Source organism: Falco biarmicus, chromosome Z, assembly GCF_023638135.1.
Source record: "Falco biarmicus isolate bFalBia1 chromosome Z, bFalBia1.pri, whole genome shotgun sequence".
Lineage (NCBI taxonomy): Eukaryota > Metazoa > Chordata > Aves > Falconiformes > Falconidae > Falco > Falco biarmicus.
In genome coordinates this window covers 74,420,908-74,444,149 of record NC_079311.1, presented here as the reverse complement: position 1 = coordinate 74,444,149, position 23,242 = coordinate 74,420,908, and the positions used below count along the sequence as shown (strand labels likewise).

General features: G+C 54.9%; 2 protein-coding genes across 2 annotated transcripts in view; one reads left to right on the top strand and one right to left on the bottom strand.

Moving 5' to 3' along the window:
* Window positions 1–6,136, bottom strand: part of RGP1 (RGP1 homolog, RAB6A GEF complex partner 1) — a 10,990-nt gene extending 4,854 nt beyond the window's left edge. The window contains exons 1-4 of the mRNA XM_056324655.1: window positions 6,004–6,136; window positions 5,385–5,524; window positions 1,984–2,120; window positions 1,527–1,610 (exon numbers count right to left, since the gene is read on the bottom strand). Of these exons, the coding sequence (XP_056180630.1) occupies window positions 1,527–1,610; window positions 1,984–2,120; window positions 5,385–5,500 (337 nt within the window). The 5' untranslated portion in view covers window positions 5,501–5,524; window positions 6,004–6,136. The remainder of the gene's footprint in view (window positions 1–1,526; window positions 1,611–1,983; window positions 2,121–5,384; window positions 5,525–6,003) is intronic.
* GBA2 (glucosylceramidase beta 2) lies at window positions 6,131–23,242 on the top strand. The gene is made up of 18 exons (XM_056323695.1): window positions 6,131–6,297; window positions 6,408–6,620; window positions 10,633–10,724; window positions 10,942–11,057; window positions 11,160–11,378; window positions 12,661–12,900; window positions 13,277–13,379; window positions 15,571–15,724; window positions 16,004–16,129; window positions 16,232–16,416; window positions 16,761–16,865; window positions 17,504–17,611; window positions 17,984–18,135; window positions 18,286–18,392; window positions 18,547–18,689; window positions 19,003–19,118; window positions 22,023–22,214; window positions 22,300–23,242. Exons 1-18 carry the CDS (start codon window positions 6,131–6,133, stop codon window positions 22,525–22,527), a joined length of 2,766 nt encoding a protein of 921 aa, XP_056179670.1. The 3' UTR covers window positions 22,528–23,242.

The following is a 23,242-nucleotide window of genomic DNA, read 5'->3' as shown; positions in this document are numbered from 1 at the left end:
AAGGACAGGCTATCGCTAGATTAGCTGGGAGCTGAACAGCTTCCACCCACAAAGCCTGCACACAAGGAAATCTTCTCAATTCATCCCAGCCACCTGGAGGTTGGACTGTAGTCACCAATCTGCTCTCCCAGCAACTGCCAAGCCTGCCTGAGATGTGCTGGGAAAGGGTCTTTCCCCTGATCCCAGGGACTGGATGCTCCAGCCCCACACCTGCCAGCAGCACAGAGCACAGGAGAATCCAGATGAGCCTCAGGCCAGCTGAGACTTCTACCACTTCCTCCTCCCTGGCACAGCCACTTTCAGAAAGTACAGTGGTCCTTGGCTCCAATGTGGCAGGGCCAGCTCCTTTCCCCCACATGGTGCTGTAGAATACATACTCAGACAGTAGGCTTTCCAATTTAGGAGGCACAGCTCCCAACAGCACTGCCCCACCCTGCAAAGCACCTAGCCAAAGCCAGGTTGGTTTTACCCTGTCCGCCTTTCCCTCCAGTCAGGCTCCTCCAAGCCTAGAAAGGCAGGAGACCGCAGTTTCAAAAGTTTCACAGTTCCAGTTTCACAGCCTGCAACTTGCTGGTCTCACTTGCACCTCTGCTCTCACCTCCCAGAGCTCAATACTCCAGCAGAGCCCCCTCCACCACAGGCACTGCCTCTCTGCTTCCTTTGCTCTGTGACTTGAGAGGTCTCTGCGAACCATTCCCAGAAGATCCCTAGGACAACCCAAAGAAGCTCTCCACACGCAGCCTGCAACACTTAACGTTATGTTGCTGCTAGACCACGGGCTGCCAGAATGCAAAGGAGGTCCAACACGAACTGACAGACAGGGTCATGCAGCCACTGAACGAGGCAACAGCACATACTTGTATTTTCACAGCTGTCTACTCAGGTAGAGAAAGCTGCCTGGTACAACAAAACCGAGTTGCTGCAACTTCCTTGTGAAAAGGAAAAACATTTCTCTAAAGCAGAAGGGAAAGTAGTGATGAAGGAGAGCTTAAAGGGGACCCATTGGAATGACACTGTCTGAGGGCTTTGGAGACATGAAGAGCTTTGAGCAGAGAAGATGAGAAGTTGTTCACTTCTACAGCAGGAAAAACAGAACAGGCAGAAGACTGTGATCTCCAGGACAGCCACAACGTGAAGAGGAAGCACAGACCTTAGAAGGATGCCAGCCTAAATCCCAAGAATACTCTGGTGCAGCTGAAGAAATAAAGGCAGGGTAATGCAGGTGTGCATAACTGTTCCTTCAGCTGCAGCCAGGTATTTCAAAACTTTTCATGCCTTGTAGCTACACAGCAAAGGCTGCAGGCCAGGGGCAGGACTGAGGGACACATTGCAGTATGCAGCCCTCATACGGTGGAGAACAGAATCTGGACACAGTTCCTTAGCACTCACACTCCCACCACAGCATCTTGCCTTCCACAAGCACCAGGGTCTCCCACTTGCAGCACTTAGTTCTGCAAAGCCAGCTTTGAGAGCAGGGCTCCCCAGAGGTGAGCTCTCTGAGCAGGGGAAAAGAAGACAGGACTCACAGGACTTTGACTCCCCAGGATCCAGTCGCAAGTCACAGAAGAGAATCTTTGGTGGGGTGGACAGGATACACTGACCACGCTCTCCTGGAAGAGAAGAACCACATGAATGCGGCCCAGACTTGGGCTGTGCCCAGGCCAGCTGGGCCTTATCCTCTTGGGGAGGAACGGGGAGGAGTGGGCTGAGGAGGAAACATCTCATGCCCTGGTCAGATCATGAGACATTCCCAGAACAGCTGGACAGACAACCCTCATGTTTCACTCTAAACTAGTGCCACTTTGATCCCAGTATTAACCAGGTCCTGCAGTAGCCATCACCAGGGAATTACACAAGGAAAGCAACATGGACTTTCCACTCACTTCTACACATGCTGCCCTCAAGACACACATTATAGTCTGCATGATTCCTGCTCGTTGTGCTCTTGCTGTCCCTGCCCGGGGTTATAAGAATGGCACTCACCTCTGTTGGGGACGAAGACTGTCTCATTCTCTGCCTGCACATCGTGCTTGCTGCCATCAGAAGGAGGGAGCGCTACCCGGTTCTCGCTGGCATGAAACTGGCAGTGGATCTGAGCGCTGGCCCACGCCAGCATCTCACTGAGAGCAAAGAAGAGCAATAGTCGTGTCTGCGCTTTAAACTTGGATTACAGCAAGCATGAATTGGGAGAAGAGCAGCTCTTGCTGCTCAGCTCCATGTGGGACTGCTTGTCTGGAAGGAAGAAGGCCTTGCTTTACTGTCACTGATGCCCTGCTCCAAACAAGCATTCGGAGCAAGCTGGGGCTGGAGTGCTGACCCAAATCCACTTCCACCCCAGATGCTGACAGCAGTTTCACCCAAGGCCTGACTCTGTGGCCTGAGGGATCTTATTCAGCAGCAATATTTGTAGCCTAAACCACAAGACCTTGGGCACAGAACTGACACTGAGCGAGGAAACACCCCTGCCCCAAGAAGCCCACTGTACACACATGCCAGAAGACCGCAAGCAGCGCAGTCAGAAGCCACCCCATCTACAAGGACAGAGACCAGGTAGCCTGTGCAGAATCTTATAGGGATCTTCCAGCAAATATGCTGAGGTCAAGCGTCCCAAGATTTGTTCCAAAGACCTACTAACTTGGTCACCTTTCTCATCAGCCACAGCTTGGAGCTGGTCACAGACTGCACCTTTGAGAGGGCACCTCCAGCTGCTGCACATGGGCCAGGCCCAGCAGAGGACTTTTAGCCATGAAGACCTAAATCCCAAGCCAGAAGTGACATGCAGAGCAGCACTCCAAGGTGCCACCAGTAACAACACAACCATCAGGGAAGTGGGAAAATTCAAAAGTAACAAACACCTGCAACCTGGGTTCAGCTGCCCCTGCCCTCAGCACCCCGGCTGCCCCAAGCTCGACACTCCTCAGGGCAGGTGGGGCACAGAGGTGCTCCTTCCCCACAGCACTGTCCCCCTCAAGAACATCAACTTTTGGTTGTATAAGACCATCAGAGAATAATGCTTCCAGGTCCTTAATAAGGACCTATTTTCTCCTCAGGATGCAAAGGATTCACTGACAGTTATAGAGGAGGTCATTTTGCTCTGCCTCTACAGCCACAAGAATTGGTTGCATCTAGCATGAAAAACAGTCTTATGTTTTGAACACCGCTATGACCTCAGCCATTCCACACGGCATCTCCCATGGTGCTACTGACACCTCTCAGTTTCCAAAACACTCATCTTATCTTTATTTCAATAGTAGTGGTGTTAATTTAGCTAGTGTATGTTTTCTAACGTCATGATCTGATTAGTAACCACTGACACCAGAGTTCTAGGTGGCACAGGGATTTTTTGTGACATGCAGGTATCTCTTGATGTGACACATCAGAGCAGTTAAACGTCTAGACGAATCAGAGAAAAAAGGGCGTGCTGCATTTGTTTCCGCTGACTAACAACGCCCTATTTGATCTTTTGTATGTGCTGGTTGCCCTTACCCAAACATGTGTTGGTTACTCTACCCAGTTACTTCTAGCTCCACAACTGTAATCCTGTATCTTCAAAAGTACCAGCATGGCTTTTCCACAAGGGCTGCCAAAAGGTTTTCTGTTGTAACATATCTGCTATATAGAAATAGAAAAATGGTCTTGCTTGAGAGACAATGAACTTTATATAAGCTTAGTATAATTACAGTACTTTCAAACACTGTATTTTGAATCTTTTTTTTTTTCCTTCTTTCTTTTATCTGCCTTCCTGCTGATAGACCTGGCTTGTCCAGCTGGCAGGGTGCAGAAGGATCCCGTGCTGTTGTGAGGTCATCTCCCTCCTCTCTCACCTCCCCCTACAACTCCTGTAGCTCACAAGGGTCACGCTTTGGGCAGAAAAGCTTTGTTTCTTGTATGCCTTGTACACCACAATCAAATTCACCATCTTCCATTTACTTACTATCCTTCCATTCTGTCTCTAAGCCTGAAATGAGTGCTTCTTGGTTCCCCCACCTGCACTGCAGCTTCTTCCAGCCCCGAAAGCTTCTAGTGCCTGACGGGCCTACCTCCCTGTTGCAGTGACTGTGCTTTGATCTGGCTCCTGCCTTTAAGCACCTCACAGCTTCAATTTCCAAGCCACCAATGTATGTGGTGTCACCACTGTCTTAGCTGAGTCTCATCAGTTTGGTCACCTGCCTTTTATTCTAAAAAATTTCCTTTTTTCAAGAGGTATTTTCTTTAAGGACCACAACACACATGAAACTCCTAAATGAATCTCCTGTAGCTCTGCTGTGAACCTCCAAAACTGTTCCACCTGCCACCTTTGCAGTTCCACATGTTTTGGAACCAGGAAAACGCACTGCCACTGCACAAGACAAAATTCTGGAAAGCTAGCTGCTTATGCCAGAGCTGAATTCAAAAGCTGAATGCAGTAAGGAAGATGAACCAGGAAGACAAGATGGAAAGTTAAGGAAGGCAATAAAGCCCTACAGTGGTAATACAGAAGACTGCTTTGCTGCTGCTGAGATTGCAAGCACTGAAGGTGGGCTCACCAAAACAATCACGTGTGAAATGCATGCTGGTGATGAAGAGATGCTGAACCTGACAGGGCTGGAAATGGACACTTCCCAAGAAGGGCTCAAATTGAGAAAGCACTCTCCACCCGCTGGAGAATCAGACAAGGCCATACACTCAGCAGGCATGGAAACTTTGGGCGACTAATTATGATGTGGAGTCACCCCCGTGAGCCAATATAGGAAGCTCCCATCTTCTCGCATTTCCTCAACACCCATTTCAGACACAGTAATGATCAGGGGAGATGCAGCACTCGGAGGCTGGGCCACAGAAAATGCTGCCACAGAAGGCTGCCTCTTTCTCACGCCTGGCAGCGCTCATCTCTCTGCCTGCCAGCTCTGGAGGCAGAGGTTACACCAATACCTCAGTGTGCGGCTTGACAAAGAGAGGTCCTTCCATAAACGCAGGAAATAATGACATTGTCTGGATGTTGCCCTGTGAGACTGTCACCCTGGTGTAACTAGATATCCTGCTTTGACAGCCAGTTTGGCTTCATTTTCTGCCAGTAATCCCGTCACTGAGGGCTCACCTGAGGGGAAGTTAAGAGCATCTCTAACTGCATACTTTTTTCTTTGTCTCTTTCTTGGGGGCAGAAAACCAGAACAATTATGTCAGTTGCAGCTCTGAAACAGTGATGGCACAAAGCACCCTTAAAAGAGTACCTCGGTCAGGGGAGTCACCAGGGGCTGAGCTGGCACCATTGCCCCACAACCCAGCCATGACTACATCTGGCTGCTCAGGAGGGAGGGAGGTCCGTTCCCTCTTGAGGGACCCAGACAGCTCTGCCACTTCAAGGCTTCATGCACAGAAGGGCCCACTGGCGTGGGCTGCTGTACCTGCTGGCGGACGTCGATGAGGCTGATAATGGGTTGGTGAAAGTGATCACGCACTCCAGCACCTCTCCTGCCAGGAAGACAGGCCCACGGCCCAGCTTGGCCAAGACCTCAATCATGGCTTGGACAGCCCTGCTGCACACCTGCCAAGAAAAACCCAACAGTGGGCACGGAGAGAGGGCTGGGTGCTGTAACAGAGCAAGAATGGCGACAGCCAGGCCGGGCACAGGCATGTGGGGCAGTCAGGGAGGTCTAGACCCAGCCAAGGGTCTAGACACAGCACACGGGCGTGTAAATGGGTTACGGCCAGCCTGGCTCTGCACACACGAGGCACAGACACACAGTCCCACCCACACCCACCCACCCACCCAGGCGTGCAGGGGACACACGCACAGCCCCGGCCACACACAAACACCCCCCGCCCCCCCCAGCTCCACACAGACGTAAGGGGGGGTCAGCACATACTGCGGGGGGTGAAGGACAGCCCCACCAACACCTGCCCGGGGGCCTCAGGGTGGCCTCGACCGCAAACACACAAGCGCAAACGCCCACAGGACGGCCAGGGACACCGGGCAGCGCGCCCCGCACAGCCACCATCCCTGGCCGCCCCAGCCCCACTCACCGCTCCGCACTACTCGCCGCTCCCGGCCTGGCTTCCCCTCGGCCGCGCAGGGGCCCTCCCGACCTACTTCGGCAAAGCTCGGGCAGCGCTCGGGAGCGCTCGGGCAACGCTCGGCCAGCTCTCGGTAATGCTCGGGCAACACTCGGGCGGCGCTCGGGCATGCTCGGACAGTGCTCGGGAACGCTCGGGCGGCGCTCGGGAATTCTCGGGGATGCTCGGGCAGCGCTCGGCAACCCTCGTACGACGCTCGGGACCCACTCGGCAACGCTCTGTCGGGCGGCCAGGGGATCGCAGGTCGCGTCGGTGGCGGGGCGGGCCCGGGTGTTCGGACGCGCTCGGCGGCGCGCGTGGCGCCGAGCCCCGGGGGCGGGGCCGGGCGGGGCGGGACGGCGTGCACAGTGAAGAGGGCGCGCGCGGGGCGGGGGGTGGCGATGGCGGCGGCGGAGGCGGCGGGGGCCGCTGATGCAGCGGTACGAGGGGGCGGCGCGGGGCCGCGGCGTGGCGGCGGCCGGCTGGCGCGTCTGCCTGGCGCACCGCTTCGAGGAGCCGCGGCAGCCCTACGGCGCCGCCGACGTGCCGCTCCGCGACGTCCTGCGGCACGTCGGCCTCGCCTTGCGGTACGCGGGGTGATGGGGGCGGGGGGGAACGGCGGCCGGGAGCATCCCGGGAGGGGGGAGACGCGGGGGTTGTCCTGGGCGCGGAGGCGGGGGAGCACCGCGCCGCACGCCAGGCCGTCGGCGCTGCAGGCGGCTGGGCGCGGGGGAGCACCGACGGTGTCCCCTCCCCGTGCGCGGAGGGCAGAGTACGGCGGGTCACGGAAGGCCGCGGGCCGTAGGGCGCCGCTGCCCGCTCCGAGCCGCCGGCTGCTGGCGGCCTGTCTGGCGCCAGCACTGGGAGCGCAGGTGCGGACTGGGCGAAACTGGCTTAGGGGTAGTACCCGCCGCTGGGGTTCCCCAAAGCTGAGCCGGAGCCGGGAGGGCTTGGGCCGCCGCTGCTGGGGGGAGCGGGGGACCCCCGCCCGCCCCCGAGGCTGGCTGCCGGTGCCCGGTGCCGCCGCATCCTCCCCGGCTGGCGCCGGGCGCTCGGGCCCCGCGTAAGGCGGCGTCGGCAGGCGCGGGTGAAACCGGGAGTTAACCGGGAGCATTTCGCAGTGCCACAGCGGGTTTGGGAATGGGGACTTCTGACTTTGCCTTGGGGTGAGCTGCAAGTAGCAGGAGAAACGCGTGTGGGAAGCAACGCTGTTATTTCAGCCTTCAACACTGTGCCCGGGTGGTGTTTGCGTACCCGTCAGGCTGAACGCTTGAACCAGTGGCAGTGTGATTTGGGTCCCTCTGCTTGCTTTGTATCTCCTGCCTCCATTTTCTGAGCTTTTTTCCTGCTCTGTGTGCTTGGAGGTTGCTGCTTGCAGGGCTGGTTCCGGCAAAGCCTGATGAAGAGGGTAGATAGCTGACAGCTTCGGGGTGTGCGGCATGCTGGTCTGACCTGAGACATCCCGGTGTGAGCCTGGGCATCAGGGAGGGGAGCGTGTGGGTTCTGCACGCCCCAGATAAAAGCTGCTGGAAAAGCTGCTGTAGCAGGTTGGGGATAAGCTGAGTGTGTGGGAAAGGGTGAAATTCTGGTGGGGTGAGTGGGGAGGAGAGGTGATGGCCTCTGTGCCAGCCTGGGGAGTCTGGGGTCTCAAAATGGAAGTGGTTTGTGTCAGCCATAGAAAAAGGTTTTAAGGTTAAAATGCAGGTAGCTAAAAGCCAAACCACTGCCTCTTCCCCTGTACAAATTTAGGAGGTAATTTAGCTGTCATCTCAAAATACTCGTGCAGGGCAAAGCTTTCTTGCAGGAAGACTCCAGCCTAGAAAGCTGAGTGGAGTAAGTGCCAGGATGGTGAGAAGTACCTGCATGAGTCTGAATTAAAACCTGAGGGCAGTGGTGTTGGCTGATGAAGTGCAGCTAATGCAGGGATGTGAGGATGTGTGAAGGCTGTATGCTCCTGGCATTGGTGGGCACCCATACGTCTGCCCGGCAGAGGCAGCTAGCTGATGGAAATCTGGGTGCTGGTGCTGCAAGAGGAGCCTGTGGGCTCAGTCCTGCAGCATGGCATGTGGATCTGAACCTCTGTAGCTCTGTAGGTTGCCATGCCCTCTCCCAAGTGACCCATGATGAGCAGCACCCCACTCTTGGGAGCACCCGTGCCAGGGATGCTCTCAGAACTAGGTATGGCTTAGTGCATCAAGAGCAAGTCACCTGCAGGTGCTTGTACCTCCTGAGGTGGCTGGGAGGACCCTGGGATTGCTGTATGTCCTCAGCTGAGGAAGCTTAGGACCTGCAGAGAGGAGCCACCATGTCCTGTGTTGACATGGTGGTGTGTTGAGTTAAACCTCTGGCGGATTGGTGTCCTCTCCTGCAGCCCTGCTGCAAGTGGTGTGGCTGGGCATTTTAATAGCCCTGGGGTTGGATTTCTGTTAATTGGGGCTCTTTGGGTAACTCCTTCATGGCAACACCCACAGCTGCACATCTGGAAAGAAAAGGTCATCCAGATGTTTGGGCTGCAGCAGATGCTGGGGCAGGAGGAGGTGCAGGCAGGTTTCCGCAGAGGTGGCTTGTGTGCCCTGGGAGAGGGTCATGGCATGGATCTGAATAGCAGGGTAATGTCTGGACAGGTTTTAATCCTACTGCCAGTTTGAAGGGAAAAATACGCCCTCAGGGCCTGGCAGGGCTTTTGGTGCTGCAGAATATGAAGACTTTCTCCTGATTTTTCTGCAGCCCTGGCAGAGCTGTTAGTAGCCAGCAATTAGGCATCGACGACCTTCTCTTGGCTTGAGTGATTTTTGGGAGAAGCTGGCAGGGGAGGGGTTTGCTCTTGAGATGGCAGAACAGCTCAGGCAGTGGCTGGCTGTAAATCCCAAACCTTTCCTGCTGTGTGCTCCTGGAAAAACTGCTTTTTGAAATCCCTCCATTACCTCCTTTCCAAGGAGCTGGGATGCCCTGCTGTGCTGTGCTGTGGCTGCTCCACCTGGGCACCTTATTTCCCATCAGCAGAAACCTGCCGGGGAAGCAGCTGGGTTGGTTCCCCGATGCTGGGTTAAAATAAAATAATTTCCTTGAGAGTGCGCACACTGCCAAAACCTCACCTCAGCAGCATAAAGCCAGGGCTGTCTCAGCTGGGAGAAGAGCAGTTGCAGCAGATGTAGCTCAGAGATAACACAGCAAGCTGTGATTTGGGAATTCAGGGTAGTTGTGCAGGACAGGCTGGTTCTTGTGGTGCCCCGGACGTCTGCAGGCAAAATGTCATTAAACAGTCAGATGTCAAGGTGCGTATGTAGGAGTGGAGAGTGAGCTGCTTTCAGGTCCTGTGAGACTGCAACCCAGAAAATATCGCCCTGAGAGGGATTTGAGAACCTTAGATGTTGGTGAATAAAAATGAATGTCCATTGACCATGCAGCCAAAAAGGCAAGTGTGCATTGTCCTTGTTGGGAAGGAGTGTGTAGGAGCAGGGGGTGTCGTGGAAGAGCCTCTCCCTCTTGCTTCTGGGCGTACATGTCCCAGGGGGTTCGTGTTTACCTGTGGTGGCCCATCTCCTGGACTCTCCATCCTCTGAGCCATTGGAGTGGGACAGGCTGTGTGCTCCCAGCAGGGTGGCTTTCTCCTCTTGGCAGTATGGCATTGGTGGCTGCAGGTGGCTGAGGGACATTGCACACCATGGGGGCTCCAGTGCCCCTGTCACCCACCTGGCACCTGGGGCTGTGGAGCCACCGTTTGGGTCTTGCCTGTTTGTTCGCTGGGGGAAGTTCAGCAGCTTCTTCTGGTTTGGTGACTGGTTTCCATAAGCTAATTGTCTCTGTATGGAAAATTTAACTTGGGGCTGTTCATTAGCAAAAACCAGTCCTTTACAAGCGCTGACTCTGAGCCCAGCCCTGCACCTCTTGCCTGGAGTGGTGCTGGCACACCCGGCTGCAGGTGTGCCCCTGTTTGGGCGTCTCTATTACTGGGCCTTTGGGTGAGAAATTATCTGATAGGCACTGCCTGGCTGTGCAGCTGGTGTGCAAAGGTGAGTCCTCAGGATCTTGCCAGCTGCAGACAGCAGGTGTCACCTCCTCCACGGCAAGGCTGCCCTGTGCCATCTGCCCCTGGGGATGTGGCACTGGGATGTAGCAAGCTTGTGTGTGCAAGTGGTGACACGGGGGTGGAAGAGCAAGGCTCGTGTCCCTGGAGCAGCATGTGGCTTGTCTGGGCTTGTGCCTCCCCTCTGAGACCTTCCTTAGCAGGTCATGCCCTACCAGGCATGGAGGTAGTGGTGGCAGCAATGGTCCCTGTGTGCATTCCCACTTCACGGGTGACTGGGAAAGCCTCCTGCTCCTACATGAGCTGGGAGCCCTGCTCTCAGGTATCGGAGCACTGTGTTTTCACGCTGTACCCTTGCAGGCAGCCCTGAGCAGCCTGAGTTCTGCCTGCTTGTGTCCCCTGGCTGAGACGTGCTGCAGATAGATGGCAGGGGCTGCCACCCCACGCGCCCTGGGGCACAGGTTGCCATAGTACATCTCTACAAGAGGGGCAGCTGCAACGGGTGGTGGTTACGTCCTGCCCAGTGACAGTGACGCCTGCTCCTGTCTTTCATACCTCTCTTTCCTTTGCAGATACTTCAGGTGGTGGTACAAGAAGACACGCATAGAGAAGAAATCTGCCTTTATTGACCTCTTGTGTGCTGTTCCTCTGCAGCAGATCTATGGTCAGCCTCCAGTTTGGGCACTGGGGTGGTGCAATGCCCAGTGTGCTGTGTGGGTGGGGATTCACGTGGGGCCATCATGATGCTGGGGGGTGGCTAGGTCAAGGAGCTTCTGCTGTGCGGGCAGTGCAGAGGGGCCCCTGGAGCTGTGTGGAGGGTCACTGAGCCAGATCCTATGATGTGGGGGAACAGGGGTGCTAATTTCTGGTGTCTTTGCCAGGGTGCCCGCTGGGCGGGATCGGGGGAGGCACCATCACCCGTGGCTGGCGGGGTGACTTCTGCCGCTGGCAGCTGAACCCTGGCATTTATCACTATGAAACGGTCATCGCCAACCAGGTAAGTGCCATAGGGTCTGCAAGGGGTGCGAGCAGCCTGGGTGGTTGAGTCATCTGCTCTTGGGCTTATCTCATCCCCTCCATGTGCTTCTCTCTTACCTAGTTCACGGTGTGCTTGCGTTGCAAAGGGCAGACGGTTTACCAGCAGGTCTTGTCTGTGGAGAGACCCAGCACCCTGCAGGGCTGGAACTGGGGCTACTGTGGCCGCTATGCCTTCTACCATGCCCTCTACCCCCGTGCGTGGATGGTCTATGAGCTTCCGGGGCAGAATGTGGTGCTTACTTGCCGCCAGGTCTCTCCTGTCATCCCCCACGACTATAAGGTGAGAAGGTGATGGCTCCATGCTGGTTGCAGCCTGTCCCATGGGAACACCGGGCTGTACTGTGCTCTGCCAGCACAGCTGACGTGGAGCAGGTTGGCAGGGATATGGCAGAGCTGCCTGCATGGGAAGGGGGGAAGGATTGGCACAGCAGAGACCGGAATGTACTGTGTGATGCTTGGTGTGCCCTGTTCTGGCAGCAGAGGCTTGGAGCTGGTGAGTTTTTGATCCCTGAGCATTTCCTGTGGCATCCAGGGAGGCTGCAGTAGAGGAGTTCCTTGTCCCTCTTGTCAGCATTGCCTGAAGACAACCAGGCTTGCCACCTTGTTCTTTTCCCAGCTTGGTCTCTTGTTGTAAGACCCTGTCCCTAGTGCCAGCTGCCAGGTGTGGAGCAGCAGGACCCTGGAAGGCTTTGCCCCTCCTGCAGCAGTTGGTGCTGGAAGGATTATCTCTTTGGTGGGTTATTTTGTGGGTGGTTTTTTTTTCCTTCTTGTGCTTCTCTCTGGCAGCTGCTCTTTTCCCCTCTGACCTTTGCTTTGACTCTTTGTACTGGTTGTTCCCTGCCTTTGGTTTTGTCCCATGGCCACCTGAGCTCCTGTCCACCCGGAACAGCAGGTCCAGAGCTGTCGCCTTGCTGCCCAGAGGATCCAGTGGTAGCATTTTGGGAAACGCTCAGCCTGTACTTGTGGGTTGGTTTGTCAGCTGGGTGTTCCTGAGAGCGTTTTAGCTGGCTTTTGCCTGCCATCTCCAAAGGAAGAGCTGCTTACTAGCTGGGCTTTCCCAGCATTTCCCCCTGTCTCTGCTTAGTGATGCTCCCAGGCAAGAGGAACCTCCACAGCAATGCGGAAACTCGCAGCAGGGGATGCCTCACTGCTCCCACATGCTGCCTCTGCTCACTCCCAGCCCTGGGCAAGGGCGGCAGGCTGTGCTGCTGACATGCCTGACCTTCTGCTTACCCCAGTGAAGCATGTGAGCCTGTATCAGCCTGTTGAGTAGAGGGTGGTGAGACACCCGTCTGAGCCTTAAATGCTGCTTTTCCATCTGTGTCTTGTCCAGTGGGGGGTTTGCTAGCCCAGGGCTTGTGATCTAATTTTGTATTCCCTGCCCCCAAAATTCCTCTGCTCCCACTGCTACTCCCCAGCTTGGCAACGGGCTCTTAGATCAAGTTATTAGTGCACTTACTCCGTTGCATCCTGCCCAGTTGGTCCGCCAGTGGGAGCGGTGATGCTCCAATGGCTAACTGTGGAGCACCAGCCCTATATGCAGTGTTGTCTGTCTCTACCAGGACTCCAGCCTGCCGGTGGGAGTGTTCATCTGGGAGGTGGAGAATGGGAGGAATGAGGATGTGGAAGTCTCCATCATGTTCAGCCTGCAGAATGGCACGGGAACAAAGGAGGACAGGAGCGGAGGGCACTGGAACGAGCCTTTTGCCTTCGAGAAGGAGGGCGAGCGGGTTGCAGGAGTCCTGCTGCACCATTGCACACATGTGAACCCCTTCACCCTCGCCATTTCTGCCAGGGAGAAGGTAAAGGGCTGGCACTGGTGTGGCTCCAGCTGGGGGTGTTGTACAGCCCTGCTGAATGTAGAGGGGCTGCTTCCAGGCAGCTAGTAAAGGATGGGTGTGCAGTGGGTCGGGGTTGACACTGGTCCTCAGCACTTGTCTGACCGCTGGAGCAGGAGCGGTGACATGACTTTTCTGAGGACACCCTCTTTGGGGGTGTTTGTCAGGAGAGAAGTTGTGGGTGAAGCTTGCAGGACAGCAGTAAGTAGGTTTGGAATTAGCATTGCTGGACAGCATGCAGGGAGTGAGTGTGGGGTCCCAGAGTTGTTGGGAGTGGGGGGAGCAGCTGCATCTGCCCCTCAAAAGTACCAGCCCCTGATGATGCTCTTCCCTTCCTTAGGCTGACACGGGAGTCACCCACCTCACAGCATTTAATCCTGTGGCATCGGGTAGAGAGGTGTGGCAGGACCTCCTGCAGGATGGCAGGCTGGATTCACCTGCCGGTGAGTCGCTCCATCCTCCATGGGATGGGTGGAGGGGGAGCAGGGGGAATGGGTGGCCACACTGATTGTGGAGCACCAGGCATGCAAGCAAGGATGGATTTCCTTTCTTCTGGCCACGTTGGTGCCATTGCAAAAAAACTACCAGTGATGCTGTGGCTTGTTCCCAGCTTTGGGCTGTATCCAGATTTCCTATTGCTTGTCACGCTGTCCTTGTTGTGGTTTTCCAAAAGCTGCCTTGCACCACTTTGGGGCTGTTCTTGGCTATGTTAATGGTACATGCCAGTATCTTGTTAGTCTGTGTAGGGCTGCACTCTGAGTTTGAGATTTTTCCTGAGTAGCTAGGGTGATGCCCAGCCATCTTCCCTGAGTTCCCATTGCCAGATCTGCAAGCTGGGACCCATCATGTTTGTTCTAGTGGGCATTTAGCAGTCTTTGGAGTTTGGTGCTGCCATCACTTGCTGTCCTTTATTAATATGTCAGTTCCCTGAAAGTCTGTGGTAATACCTTAGCGCTTCTGCATCATCCTCAGTTGTCTGCTCACTCCCTTGGTAGAAGCCTCGTAGCAGTGTGGCCTCCCAGCCCTTGCTGCTGACCTGTTACTGCAATAAAAGGTGACATCTCTGCCAACTTTTGAACAAGAATGATGCTGACAAACTAGCGGTACTGGCACTGAGTCTTCAAGAATTCACAGCAAGGTCAGGGTTGGAGGGCACCTCTGGAGTTCATCCAGACCAACCCCCTGCTGAAATAGAGCAGACTGCTGAGTTGCATCCAGGCAGGTTTTGATTGTCTCCAGAGCAGGAGATGCCACAACCTCTCTGGGCAGCCTGTTCCAGGGCTCTGTCACCCTCAAGGTGAAGAAGTTCCTCCCCAGATTCAGATGGAGCTTCCTGTGCTGCAGTTTGTGCCCAATGCCCCTTGTCCTGTCGCTGGGCACCACTGAGAAGAGCCTGGCCCCGTCCTCTGGACATTTGTCCTTAAGATACTTGTAGACATTGGTAAGATCCCCTCTCAGCCTTCCCAGGCTAAAGAGGCGCAGCTCCCTCAGCCTTTCCTCACCAGGCAGATGCTCCAGTCCCCTGATGGTCTTTGCAGCCCCCACCGGACCCTCCCCAGCAGTTCCCAGTCCCCCCTGAACTGGGGAGCCCAGCACTGGGCACAGCACTGCAGGTGGGACCTCACCAGGGCAGAGCAGAGGGGGAGGATCCCCCCTCGACCTGCTGGCCCCGCTCCTCCTCATGCCCCCCAGGGTCCCACTGGCCTGCTTGGCCACCGGGGCACACAGCTGGCCCACGGGCAACTGGCTGCCCACCGGGGCACACAGCTGGCCCACGGGCAACTGGCTGCCCAGCAGCACTCCCAGGTCCTTCTCCGCAGAGCTGCCCCCCAGCAGGTCACCCCAGCCTGTGCTGGTGCCTGGGGCTGTCCCTCCCCAGGGGCAGGACCCTACACGTGCCCCTGTTGAACTTCATGAGGTTCCTCTGCCTGACTCTCCAGCCTGTCCAGGTCTTGCTGAATGGCAGTGCAGCCTCCTGGTGTGTCAGCGACATTTCTTGAAGCTTAAATTATGCAAAGTGTTTACAGAAATATTTCCGGAAAACTGAGTTTCCTGCCTAGATGTGCTCAGCTCTCCAGGCTATTGGGATGTGGTTTTCCTTCATACATGCAAGGCATTATCATAGTCAGGATCTGTACTTCTGTTGAAGTTGTTGCTTTAATGAGTTTACCTGATGCACATGTCAGAACCAGCATATAATTATCCAGCTGCCTCAGGGCTTTTCTTAAATCCGGGCACAGTTCAAGCACCCTGCAGAAAGCTGGAAACGATGACTGTCACTAGAAAGTCACAGTGTCTCTGCGTACATTGCAGATACAAAGTCATGGGATGTTCTGTCCCTCCCACACATGCCTGGTGGCTTTTCCTGCCAGATTTGTTCCTCTGCTTTGATGGCTTGCTTTTTTAACCCCTCCGCCCATTACAGGTATTTTTTCCTGCTTGCAAAAAGCGGTTAACTCACGTGTGGTAATGTCTTCCCTTCAAACCCTGGGGCTGTGCCCTCCAGGTTGCAAAGGGGCTGGTGCATGCCTTGTCTCACCCCCCTCAGGGTGTGTGAGAGCATCAGTTACCCTCCCACAGGGCTTCCTTGGTCACTTGTGATTTTTATTTCTTTTTTTTTTTCCCTCCTGGCAGGTAAAAGTAGCGTGACAGAGAAGGGGGAGGTGACAGCAGCAGCAGTGTGTGCCAGCTGCAGGGTGCCTGCCCAGGGGCACAGGACTCTGGAGCTGGCCCTGGCTTGGGACATGCCCTGTGTTCACTTTGGCTCCAGGGAGAAGCTGCATCTCAGGTGGGTGGGTTGTCTCCAGTGGGGCTTGGCTCGTGCCCAAAGCCCCCTTCTCCCTGCATCCAGGCTTGAGTACTGTCTGGGGAGCCTTGTGCCACCTGCTCCCTGCAGCCATAGCCCTGCTAGCTCAGAGGGGACCCTCTCCCCAGTGCCTGCTCCTCAGTGCCCCTCTACTAGCAGTCGTATTACTCCGGTGTTCAGTATAGTCCAGCCCCTCTCCCAAGACTGGGTGGGCTTCCCAGCCTGGGCTCACAGCATACTCACCAAACCCCCGCTTGGCAGGCGGTACACCCGTTTCTTTGGCAGCAGAGGTGATGCTGCTCCTGCCCTGTCGCATCATGCCCTGACACACTATGAGGAGTGGGAGAGGAAGATCGAGGCATGGCAGAAGCCCATCCTGGAGAACAGGTAGGGTAGATGAGAGCACCTTCCTGATGGCCTCGTTGGGCTGACCAGAGCAGGAGCATTACTGCCTCAGCCACTGTGGTTGAGTTTCCCTCTTGCCCACAGCCAGCTGCCTTCCTGGTACAAGTCAGCACTCTTCAATGAGCTGTACTTCATGACGGACGGGGGGACCATCTGGGTGGAGCTGCCCCCAGACTGCTGTGCCAAGGACCTGCAGGGGCCGGCGGGGGCTGGCCTCTCCCACCTGCTCCCTGTCCTGCGGGAGTATGGAAGGTTTGCTTATTTGGAAGGTAACTTGCAGGGACGTGATGGATGGTCCCAACTCACCCCCTCCCTGTTGTTGTCATGAGGTGTTTCTATCCTGCCTTTGGGGTGCTTTTCACACCCTGAGTAGGGAGCAGCACTGTTCCCAGCAAAACCCCTTGCAGGACCAAGCCCTGTAGGACATGGCATGAGGTCTTCTCCAGACCCCTGGGTGCTATATGTAGGGAGTAAAACCCGCTTTTAACGGGAGCCCCTGCCTGTGCTGTGAAAGAGCCCACCCTCCTGGGCCATGTGGGAGAGAGGACCTGCCCCTCCTTTCCCTTCGCTTTGGCAGGTCTCCCATCCCTCACTGTCTCCCTGGTCCTTCCAGGCCAGGAGTACCGGATGTACAACACCTATGATGTCCACTTCTACGCCTCCTTTGCTCTTGTCATGCTGTGGCCCAAGCTGCAGATCAGCCTGCAGTATGACATTGGTGAGTGACCCAGGAGATTCTGCCTTGATGCCTGCTGATGTCTTCAGCTAGGAAAGAGACGGGATTTGGGAACAGCGTCTGCCACAGAAATCTGTGCTGTAGAGCCAGCATCCCCCTCTAGCCCCTCTGCTGGGCCCAGGATTTCCAAATGCCCAATCTTGCTGCCAGTCACCATCTCTCTACCCAGTACTGGGGTGCCTTCTTGCCACACTGGGGGTGCTGGCTCTGCCTGCCTTGAGCAAGTCCCTGGTCTTACCAGTTCTCTCTGCCCCTTGCACAGGAGAAGCATGGAGCTGTTTGCAGACCCTAATGCTTTGGGGTGGGCTTGGAGGCTCCTCGGTGGTGGCCCTTTGCTGGGCTGCTGGAGGGCTAAGCCCACGAGGGTTCCAGCCTGGCCCTGGGTGTTGCCACTACCTTGAACAAGGGGGTGGTGACAGCTGCGTGTCCCCTGCTGAGGGGAGGCTGGGAGCAGCCTCCTGTCCTCTCAGCCCTTTGCAGAGGACTATGGTCTTGCAGCCAGAGTCCCGAAGGGCAGCCAGGTGTGCTGGTGCTGGTGGCCCTGCCTGTGGTTGTTCTTGGAGCTTGCTACTGCAGTGCCTGCGGCCTTTCTAATGTCTCTTGCTCTGTGTTCTCTCCAGCTGTCACAGTGGTGAATGAGGACATCCAGCCCCGGCAGTACTTGATGTGTGGTCAGACAGCCCAGGTGAAGCTGAAAAATGTGGTGCCGCATGACATTGGGGACCCAGGTGAGGGGTCTGGCTGGGTCTTCTCAGGGGCAGAGGAGGTGCAGGGCTGCTCATGCAACTTTCTGAGGGTAGTTACTTCCCAGGCTGTGGGAAAGAGGTATGGAGCATGGAATGCACTGTTTTCTTAGCTGGGAATAGCAGTCTTCGATGGTTTGGGGTGGTAATGAAGACCATGCTGCATGGAAGCTGTACAGTGGAGATGGAGGGAAGCTCAGCAGTGCTGGGAAGGCTGCTCTGGATAGACGTGGCACAGGGTGCAATGTATTACTTTAGTGCTGTTTTGATCACAGCACCCTTGGGACCTTGCTTCTGGGTAGGAGAGGGGACATTTTTTGCTTGCTGCCCTGCTGTATCCATGCTGTTCTTGCTTAGGTGATGAGCCGTGGCAGCGTGTCAATGCCTATCTGATGCATGACACTGCCAACTGGAAGGACCTCAACCTGAAGTTTGTGCTGCAGGTGTACCGTGACTACTACCTGACACATGACTCCTTGTACTTGCAGGACATGTGGCCAGTCTGCCAGGTAGGTACTAGGAGGGGATCAGACCATGGGGCATCCCTCTTCCCCACTTCCTTTGGGAGCTGTGCAACATCCCAAGAGGATGGATGCTCCTGAGCAGTGTGAGGGACTGCCAGGATGCAGGGGCTGTGTGACCATGTCCTGCCTCTCCAGGCTGTGATGGAGTCAGAGCTGAAGTTTGACACAGATAATGATGGGCTCATCGAAAACGGTGGCTTTGCTGACCAGACATATGACGCTTGGGTGGTAAATGGAGCCAGGTGAGCAAGGGAGGCAGGTGGGGGTTGAAGATGGGGGACATGGGGTGGGGAGGAGGCTCAGAGCTGGAACTCTGATCCCTGTCTGTTGTGGGAGCTCTGTGCAACCTGTGAGGTGTCCTGCATTGCTGATGCTTCTCTCCTTTGGTTCCTGCAGCGCCTACTGCGGTGGGCTGTGGCTGGCAGCTGTCTGCATGATGTGCAAGATGGCAAAGGTGCTTGGGGATGCTGAGATCCAGCAGAAATACACAGACATCCTGTCCAAGGGCAAGAAAGCATTTGAGAGGATGCTCTGGAATGGTGAGTGCTCCCTAGTGGGGAACCACACTCAGCTAGCTGTGTGTCCCTTGGGAAGGGGATGGCTCCTCCTAGGGCCACCCAAGCTTTGTAGGAGATGGGGGAAGGAGGGGAGATGCTATACCTGCAAGTGGAGGGGAAAGAGCAGGTACCAGGGAGGGAACAGAAAGGGTGTAATGATCTGGGAAAGGAAGGAGAATGAAGTCTTCTGAAAAGAGCTGATGTGCCTCTGCCTCGTGGGAAGGACTATAGGAACAGCACACATGAGCCAGGGTCCTAAACTATCAATTTTAAACTTGTTTCCTGCCTTTTGCAGGGAAATACTACAACTATGACAGCAGTGGGAGTGACACTTCCAGCAGCATCATGTCAGACCAGTGTGCTGGGCAGTGGTTTCTTGGTGCTTGTGGCCTGGACCAAGGGGAGTTTGAGGTAAGAGAAGGGGTATCCTGATGCGGGTGGGGGTGAGACAGGACCTGCAGCAGGAGGACAGCAGAAGCAGGGCTGGTACATGGTGTAGGTTATACACTGGGGGCTGGTGTGGGGAGCTCCAGCCTGCTCCCCCACAGTGGTGCATGCTTGGATGGAGGCTGTTTGGCTGCATATCAGTGCAACCTGCCTTAAACCAAAATTTCATGGAGAAGCCATGCAGCAGGGGTGTGTAATTGCAGTCAACTCTGGCACGCTTGGAGGAAGATCCCACTGGAAACAAACTGGGGTTTGTTCTCTGCAAGATGCTACTTGTTTAAAAATAGGAGAAGAAGGTGTATAAAACTTTCCACGTGTTATTTGCTGCCCAGTTTAAAGTCCTAAATGAATACCTGAAGGAACTGAGGCTCATTTGGGGCCCTAAAGTCTCTTGCTCCTCATATGCAAGAGAAGAATTGGCTGAAGACTCCTCTTGTCTGATGGGATGTTAGGAGCAGCTGCTGGTGGTGCAATACCTGGAACAGGGCTGGGAAGCAAAGAGCCGTGTGGACAGTTGTGAGACCAAAGATCTCTGTGATGGTGATGAACAGGCAAACGCTTTGGCTGACTGAAGGAAGGAATGAATTTTGTCTGTGTGAGGGTGATGGACCATTTTACTGTCTGTTGGTATCAGAGGGGAGTTTCAAGTGACCTGAAGGGAGCAGTTTGTGCTGTATGCTGTGGGATTTAATGAGAAACGGGTGCCTGGTCATGCCCTCCTGTATTTATCCCAGTGTGGGTTGCTAGAGCTTGGGGTTTGGGGCTCAGGGACCGGGACTTGGGCAGGATCTGGCCCAGACCTCATGCTGTAACACCCTGATATCCCTTCTGGGGGGGGGGGGGGAAACGGTCTGGTGAGCTTTGAGCTCCCCCTGAAAGTGGGACTGGTGAACTTCTTTCTTCTGTTACTATGACCATCAAGGTTTTTTTGGTGGTGTGTGTCCATACCCGCTGCCCCTATGCCCCCCACCCCCGTGTATTTTGGTCCCTTGCCTGGCTGGCAGCCCTCCTGTTTGTAACCTCATTAATGCACTCTTGCTGCATGCACAGGTCAGTAATGAAATACAAAGTAGGAGAAGCCTGTGACTCCAGTCCTGAAGAAACTGCCCTGAAACCTGCCAGAGATGACTGCTTCACACTACCCCTCTGCTGACTCCTGCTTCCTAACAGCCCGTGGGCTTATCTCCAGAGCCACACCAGGAAACATGAGTGTGTCAGATGCTTGGCTTCAGTGTAGATTAAAGGAATCTGCCTTTCCTTTGAGTCTGTCGGAGCTGTCTGGTTGGACTGCCCAGGTTCCCTTGACAAGCTCCTGCCTGGTGTCATCACACCTTCTGCTTCCCCTGGCTCTGATGGCACCAGACTGGCAAGAAAGGTCTGGCGTGTCCCTGGTCTGTGCTGATGAGCTGGGAGCCATCTGGCTCTTCTCTTTCTTGCAAGTAGGTGTCGTCGTTGCTCCATGGCATTGCTCCTGATCGTGGTCACTCTGCAAAGTTCTTGTTATGACTTACTTGCTGTTAGGTGGTGGGCTGGAGAGGAGCCAGCCCTCCACTTGCAACATCATTGAGTCCTGAGCTTTGCTTTTCTTTCCAAGGCAGTAACTTCTGCTGCACTGACACTTCCTAGTTCTATTGCCAATAATGAAAGTGACACAAAAGCTTTATTTACTTTCACCTGTGCCCAGAGGCTTTTCATCTTAATGCAGTCCTCACTGCATTGCTGCTCCACTGCTTTTTGTTTGGCTGGCAGGTGTTTTCGTGCTCAGGTGGGGTTGGTTCATTTTGGTTATGTTTTGTTTGTGAGTTTTGGGTGGGTTTTTTTTTTTCTTTTTCAGCAAGAGCTTATTCAGCATGATACTTCAGTCTGTTCTTGTAACTGTTTTGAGTTCTTTGTCTTGAGTTTGTTTTGGTCTTACGCTCTTGTTTTTGAGCTCTTAGCTGTGGTTTGTTGAACAATCTCTTCCCTTATTGGAAGGGGAAGGTGTCTAATTCCTCCCTGTAATCTCCTGAAATGTTTATGCATTGGGCACTATTGGTTTTGCGTAAGTTTTTAGCTTTCATTTGGGGTAAAAGTTTCAAATCTCGCCTACCAGACACAGATAACCATCAAGCACCCTGCACACATCTCAGTTTGACCTCTTCATCCCTGCGCTGCCCCTTGTCTCACCTCAAGCTCCCCTTGGTCCGGCCACAAACTCTTGGATTACTGCCAGATTACAAAATTGGAAGGATTAAAGTCCTTTTGAAATCACTTAAAACTAAGCCCTGTTTCTGTTTTTCCCCTGAGCTGAATTCCCCACCTCCCTGCCCCCTACCAAGATTCCCAGCAGCTACCCAAACAAACCAACCAGTATCCACAACATTCATTTTGCAACTGCAATATGCATTCTGATGTCATCAGACTGGCTTTGCCATAATCTTTCCCTTTGGCAGGAAGATACCTCCAGTGTCACTGATCCCAGAGCATCTTTTGGCCATCTCTGGCCAGTGTCCCATCTCTTGAAGGCATTGCAGTGCCCCTTGTAGCTGGTGCAGATGGGCTGAGGGAAAAGTATAGTGGTCTTGGCATGAGAAAGTCTGGGCCTCAAAACGAGCTATTGGCCTCCCCAGGAGGAAGGTGAAATGCAGTTCATCATGTCTTCTGTTGAGCAACTGCCTTTTTTTTTTTTTTTTTTTTTTTTTCTTCAGTCTTTGTGGGAAAGAAGTGCTTTTACTTCCTCCTGTTTTTTTCCAAGGTGGCTATTTACCCATCAAGCAGCATTGACCTCTTTCTCATGGAAAGCTTAACTCTGCTTGCTGGGCACCCAGCCTGAGGGGTCTGCATGAGCACTGAGCCCAAAACCTCCTTCCTCTTACTCTCTCCATGCAGGTCTTCCCCAGGAGTCATGTCATCAGTGCACTGAAGACCATCTTTGAGAAGAATGTCATGAGCTTTGCTGGTGGCACCATGGGAGCAGTGAATGGCATGAGACCTGACGGGGTGCCTGACACCTCTAGCGTGCAGTCTGACGAGGTGTGGATTGGTGTGGTCTACGCCTTGGCTGCCACCATGATCCAGGAGGTGAGTGGTGATGCTGTGCCCCTTGGCACATGCCATCTCCTTGTGCTCCGTGGACATGTTGAAGGTCATCTTCCATCTGCTGCAGGGGCTGGTGGAGGAAGGCTTTCGTACAGCAGAGGGCTGTTACCGGACAGTTTGGGAGCGGCTGGGGATGGCTTTCCAGACACCAGAGGCCTATCGGGAGAAGAAAGTCTACCGCTCGCTGGCTTACATGCGACCGCTTAGCATCTGGAGCATGCAGCTGGCCCTGGAGCGCAGAGCTGGCTGGGCACCAGCACCTGTGCAGCGCCCCCAGGTCCCCATCCACCCTTGAGCCTGGTGCCACTGAGCAGGGCAGCAGGTGCACCAGGGGGCTGGGGGGGCCTCAGCTTCTGGACAGGAACACCTCTCTCCCCCTCTTTGATAATACTCGCATTGCTGTTTTCCTTCCCTACCTCCACTACATGCCCTTCACCTCAGGGGGCTTCCAGCCACTGATACTGAGCACGAGGCAGGACCAGTGGTGCAGGTGATGTCTCCTCGGAGAGGAGAGGGGTGGGATAAGGAGGTGCTGCTGGAGCCTGTGCCTCCCCCTCCCCATTGCTCAGGACTCCAACCACCTGCAGGCCCCCCAGCCATCCTCAACCAGAGCTGGTCCCTTACCCACAAGCACAGGAGACCTCTCCTGCAGTCAGTGGGCTGGATAAAGTGGGAGCTGGCCTGTAGGGCAAAAAAACGTGTGGATGTATGTGTGTTTGAGGATACTGGACTGGTGCACGCAGGCACGTGGATGCTGTAGTAGTCCCTCCATTTTTTGCAACACTGCAAATACAGACTGGCTCTGCCCCAAGGCAGCAGCCCCAGCAGAGCCTGTGGCAGATACAATCGTCCAGGGAGCCCTGGCTCCCCAGCCAGTGACAATCGGAGCGCAAGCAGCAGGTCCTGGTCTGGTACCGTGGCACCCCTCCCTGCTGGTGCCAGGGGTGGGCAGTGGAGTGTGTTTCAGAAGACAAATCATTTGAAGTTCTAAATAAATTTGTGCAGCTGTC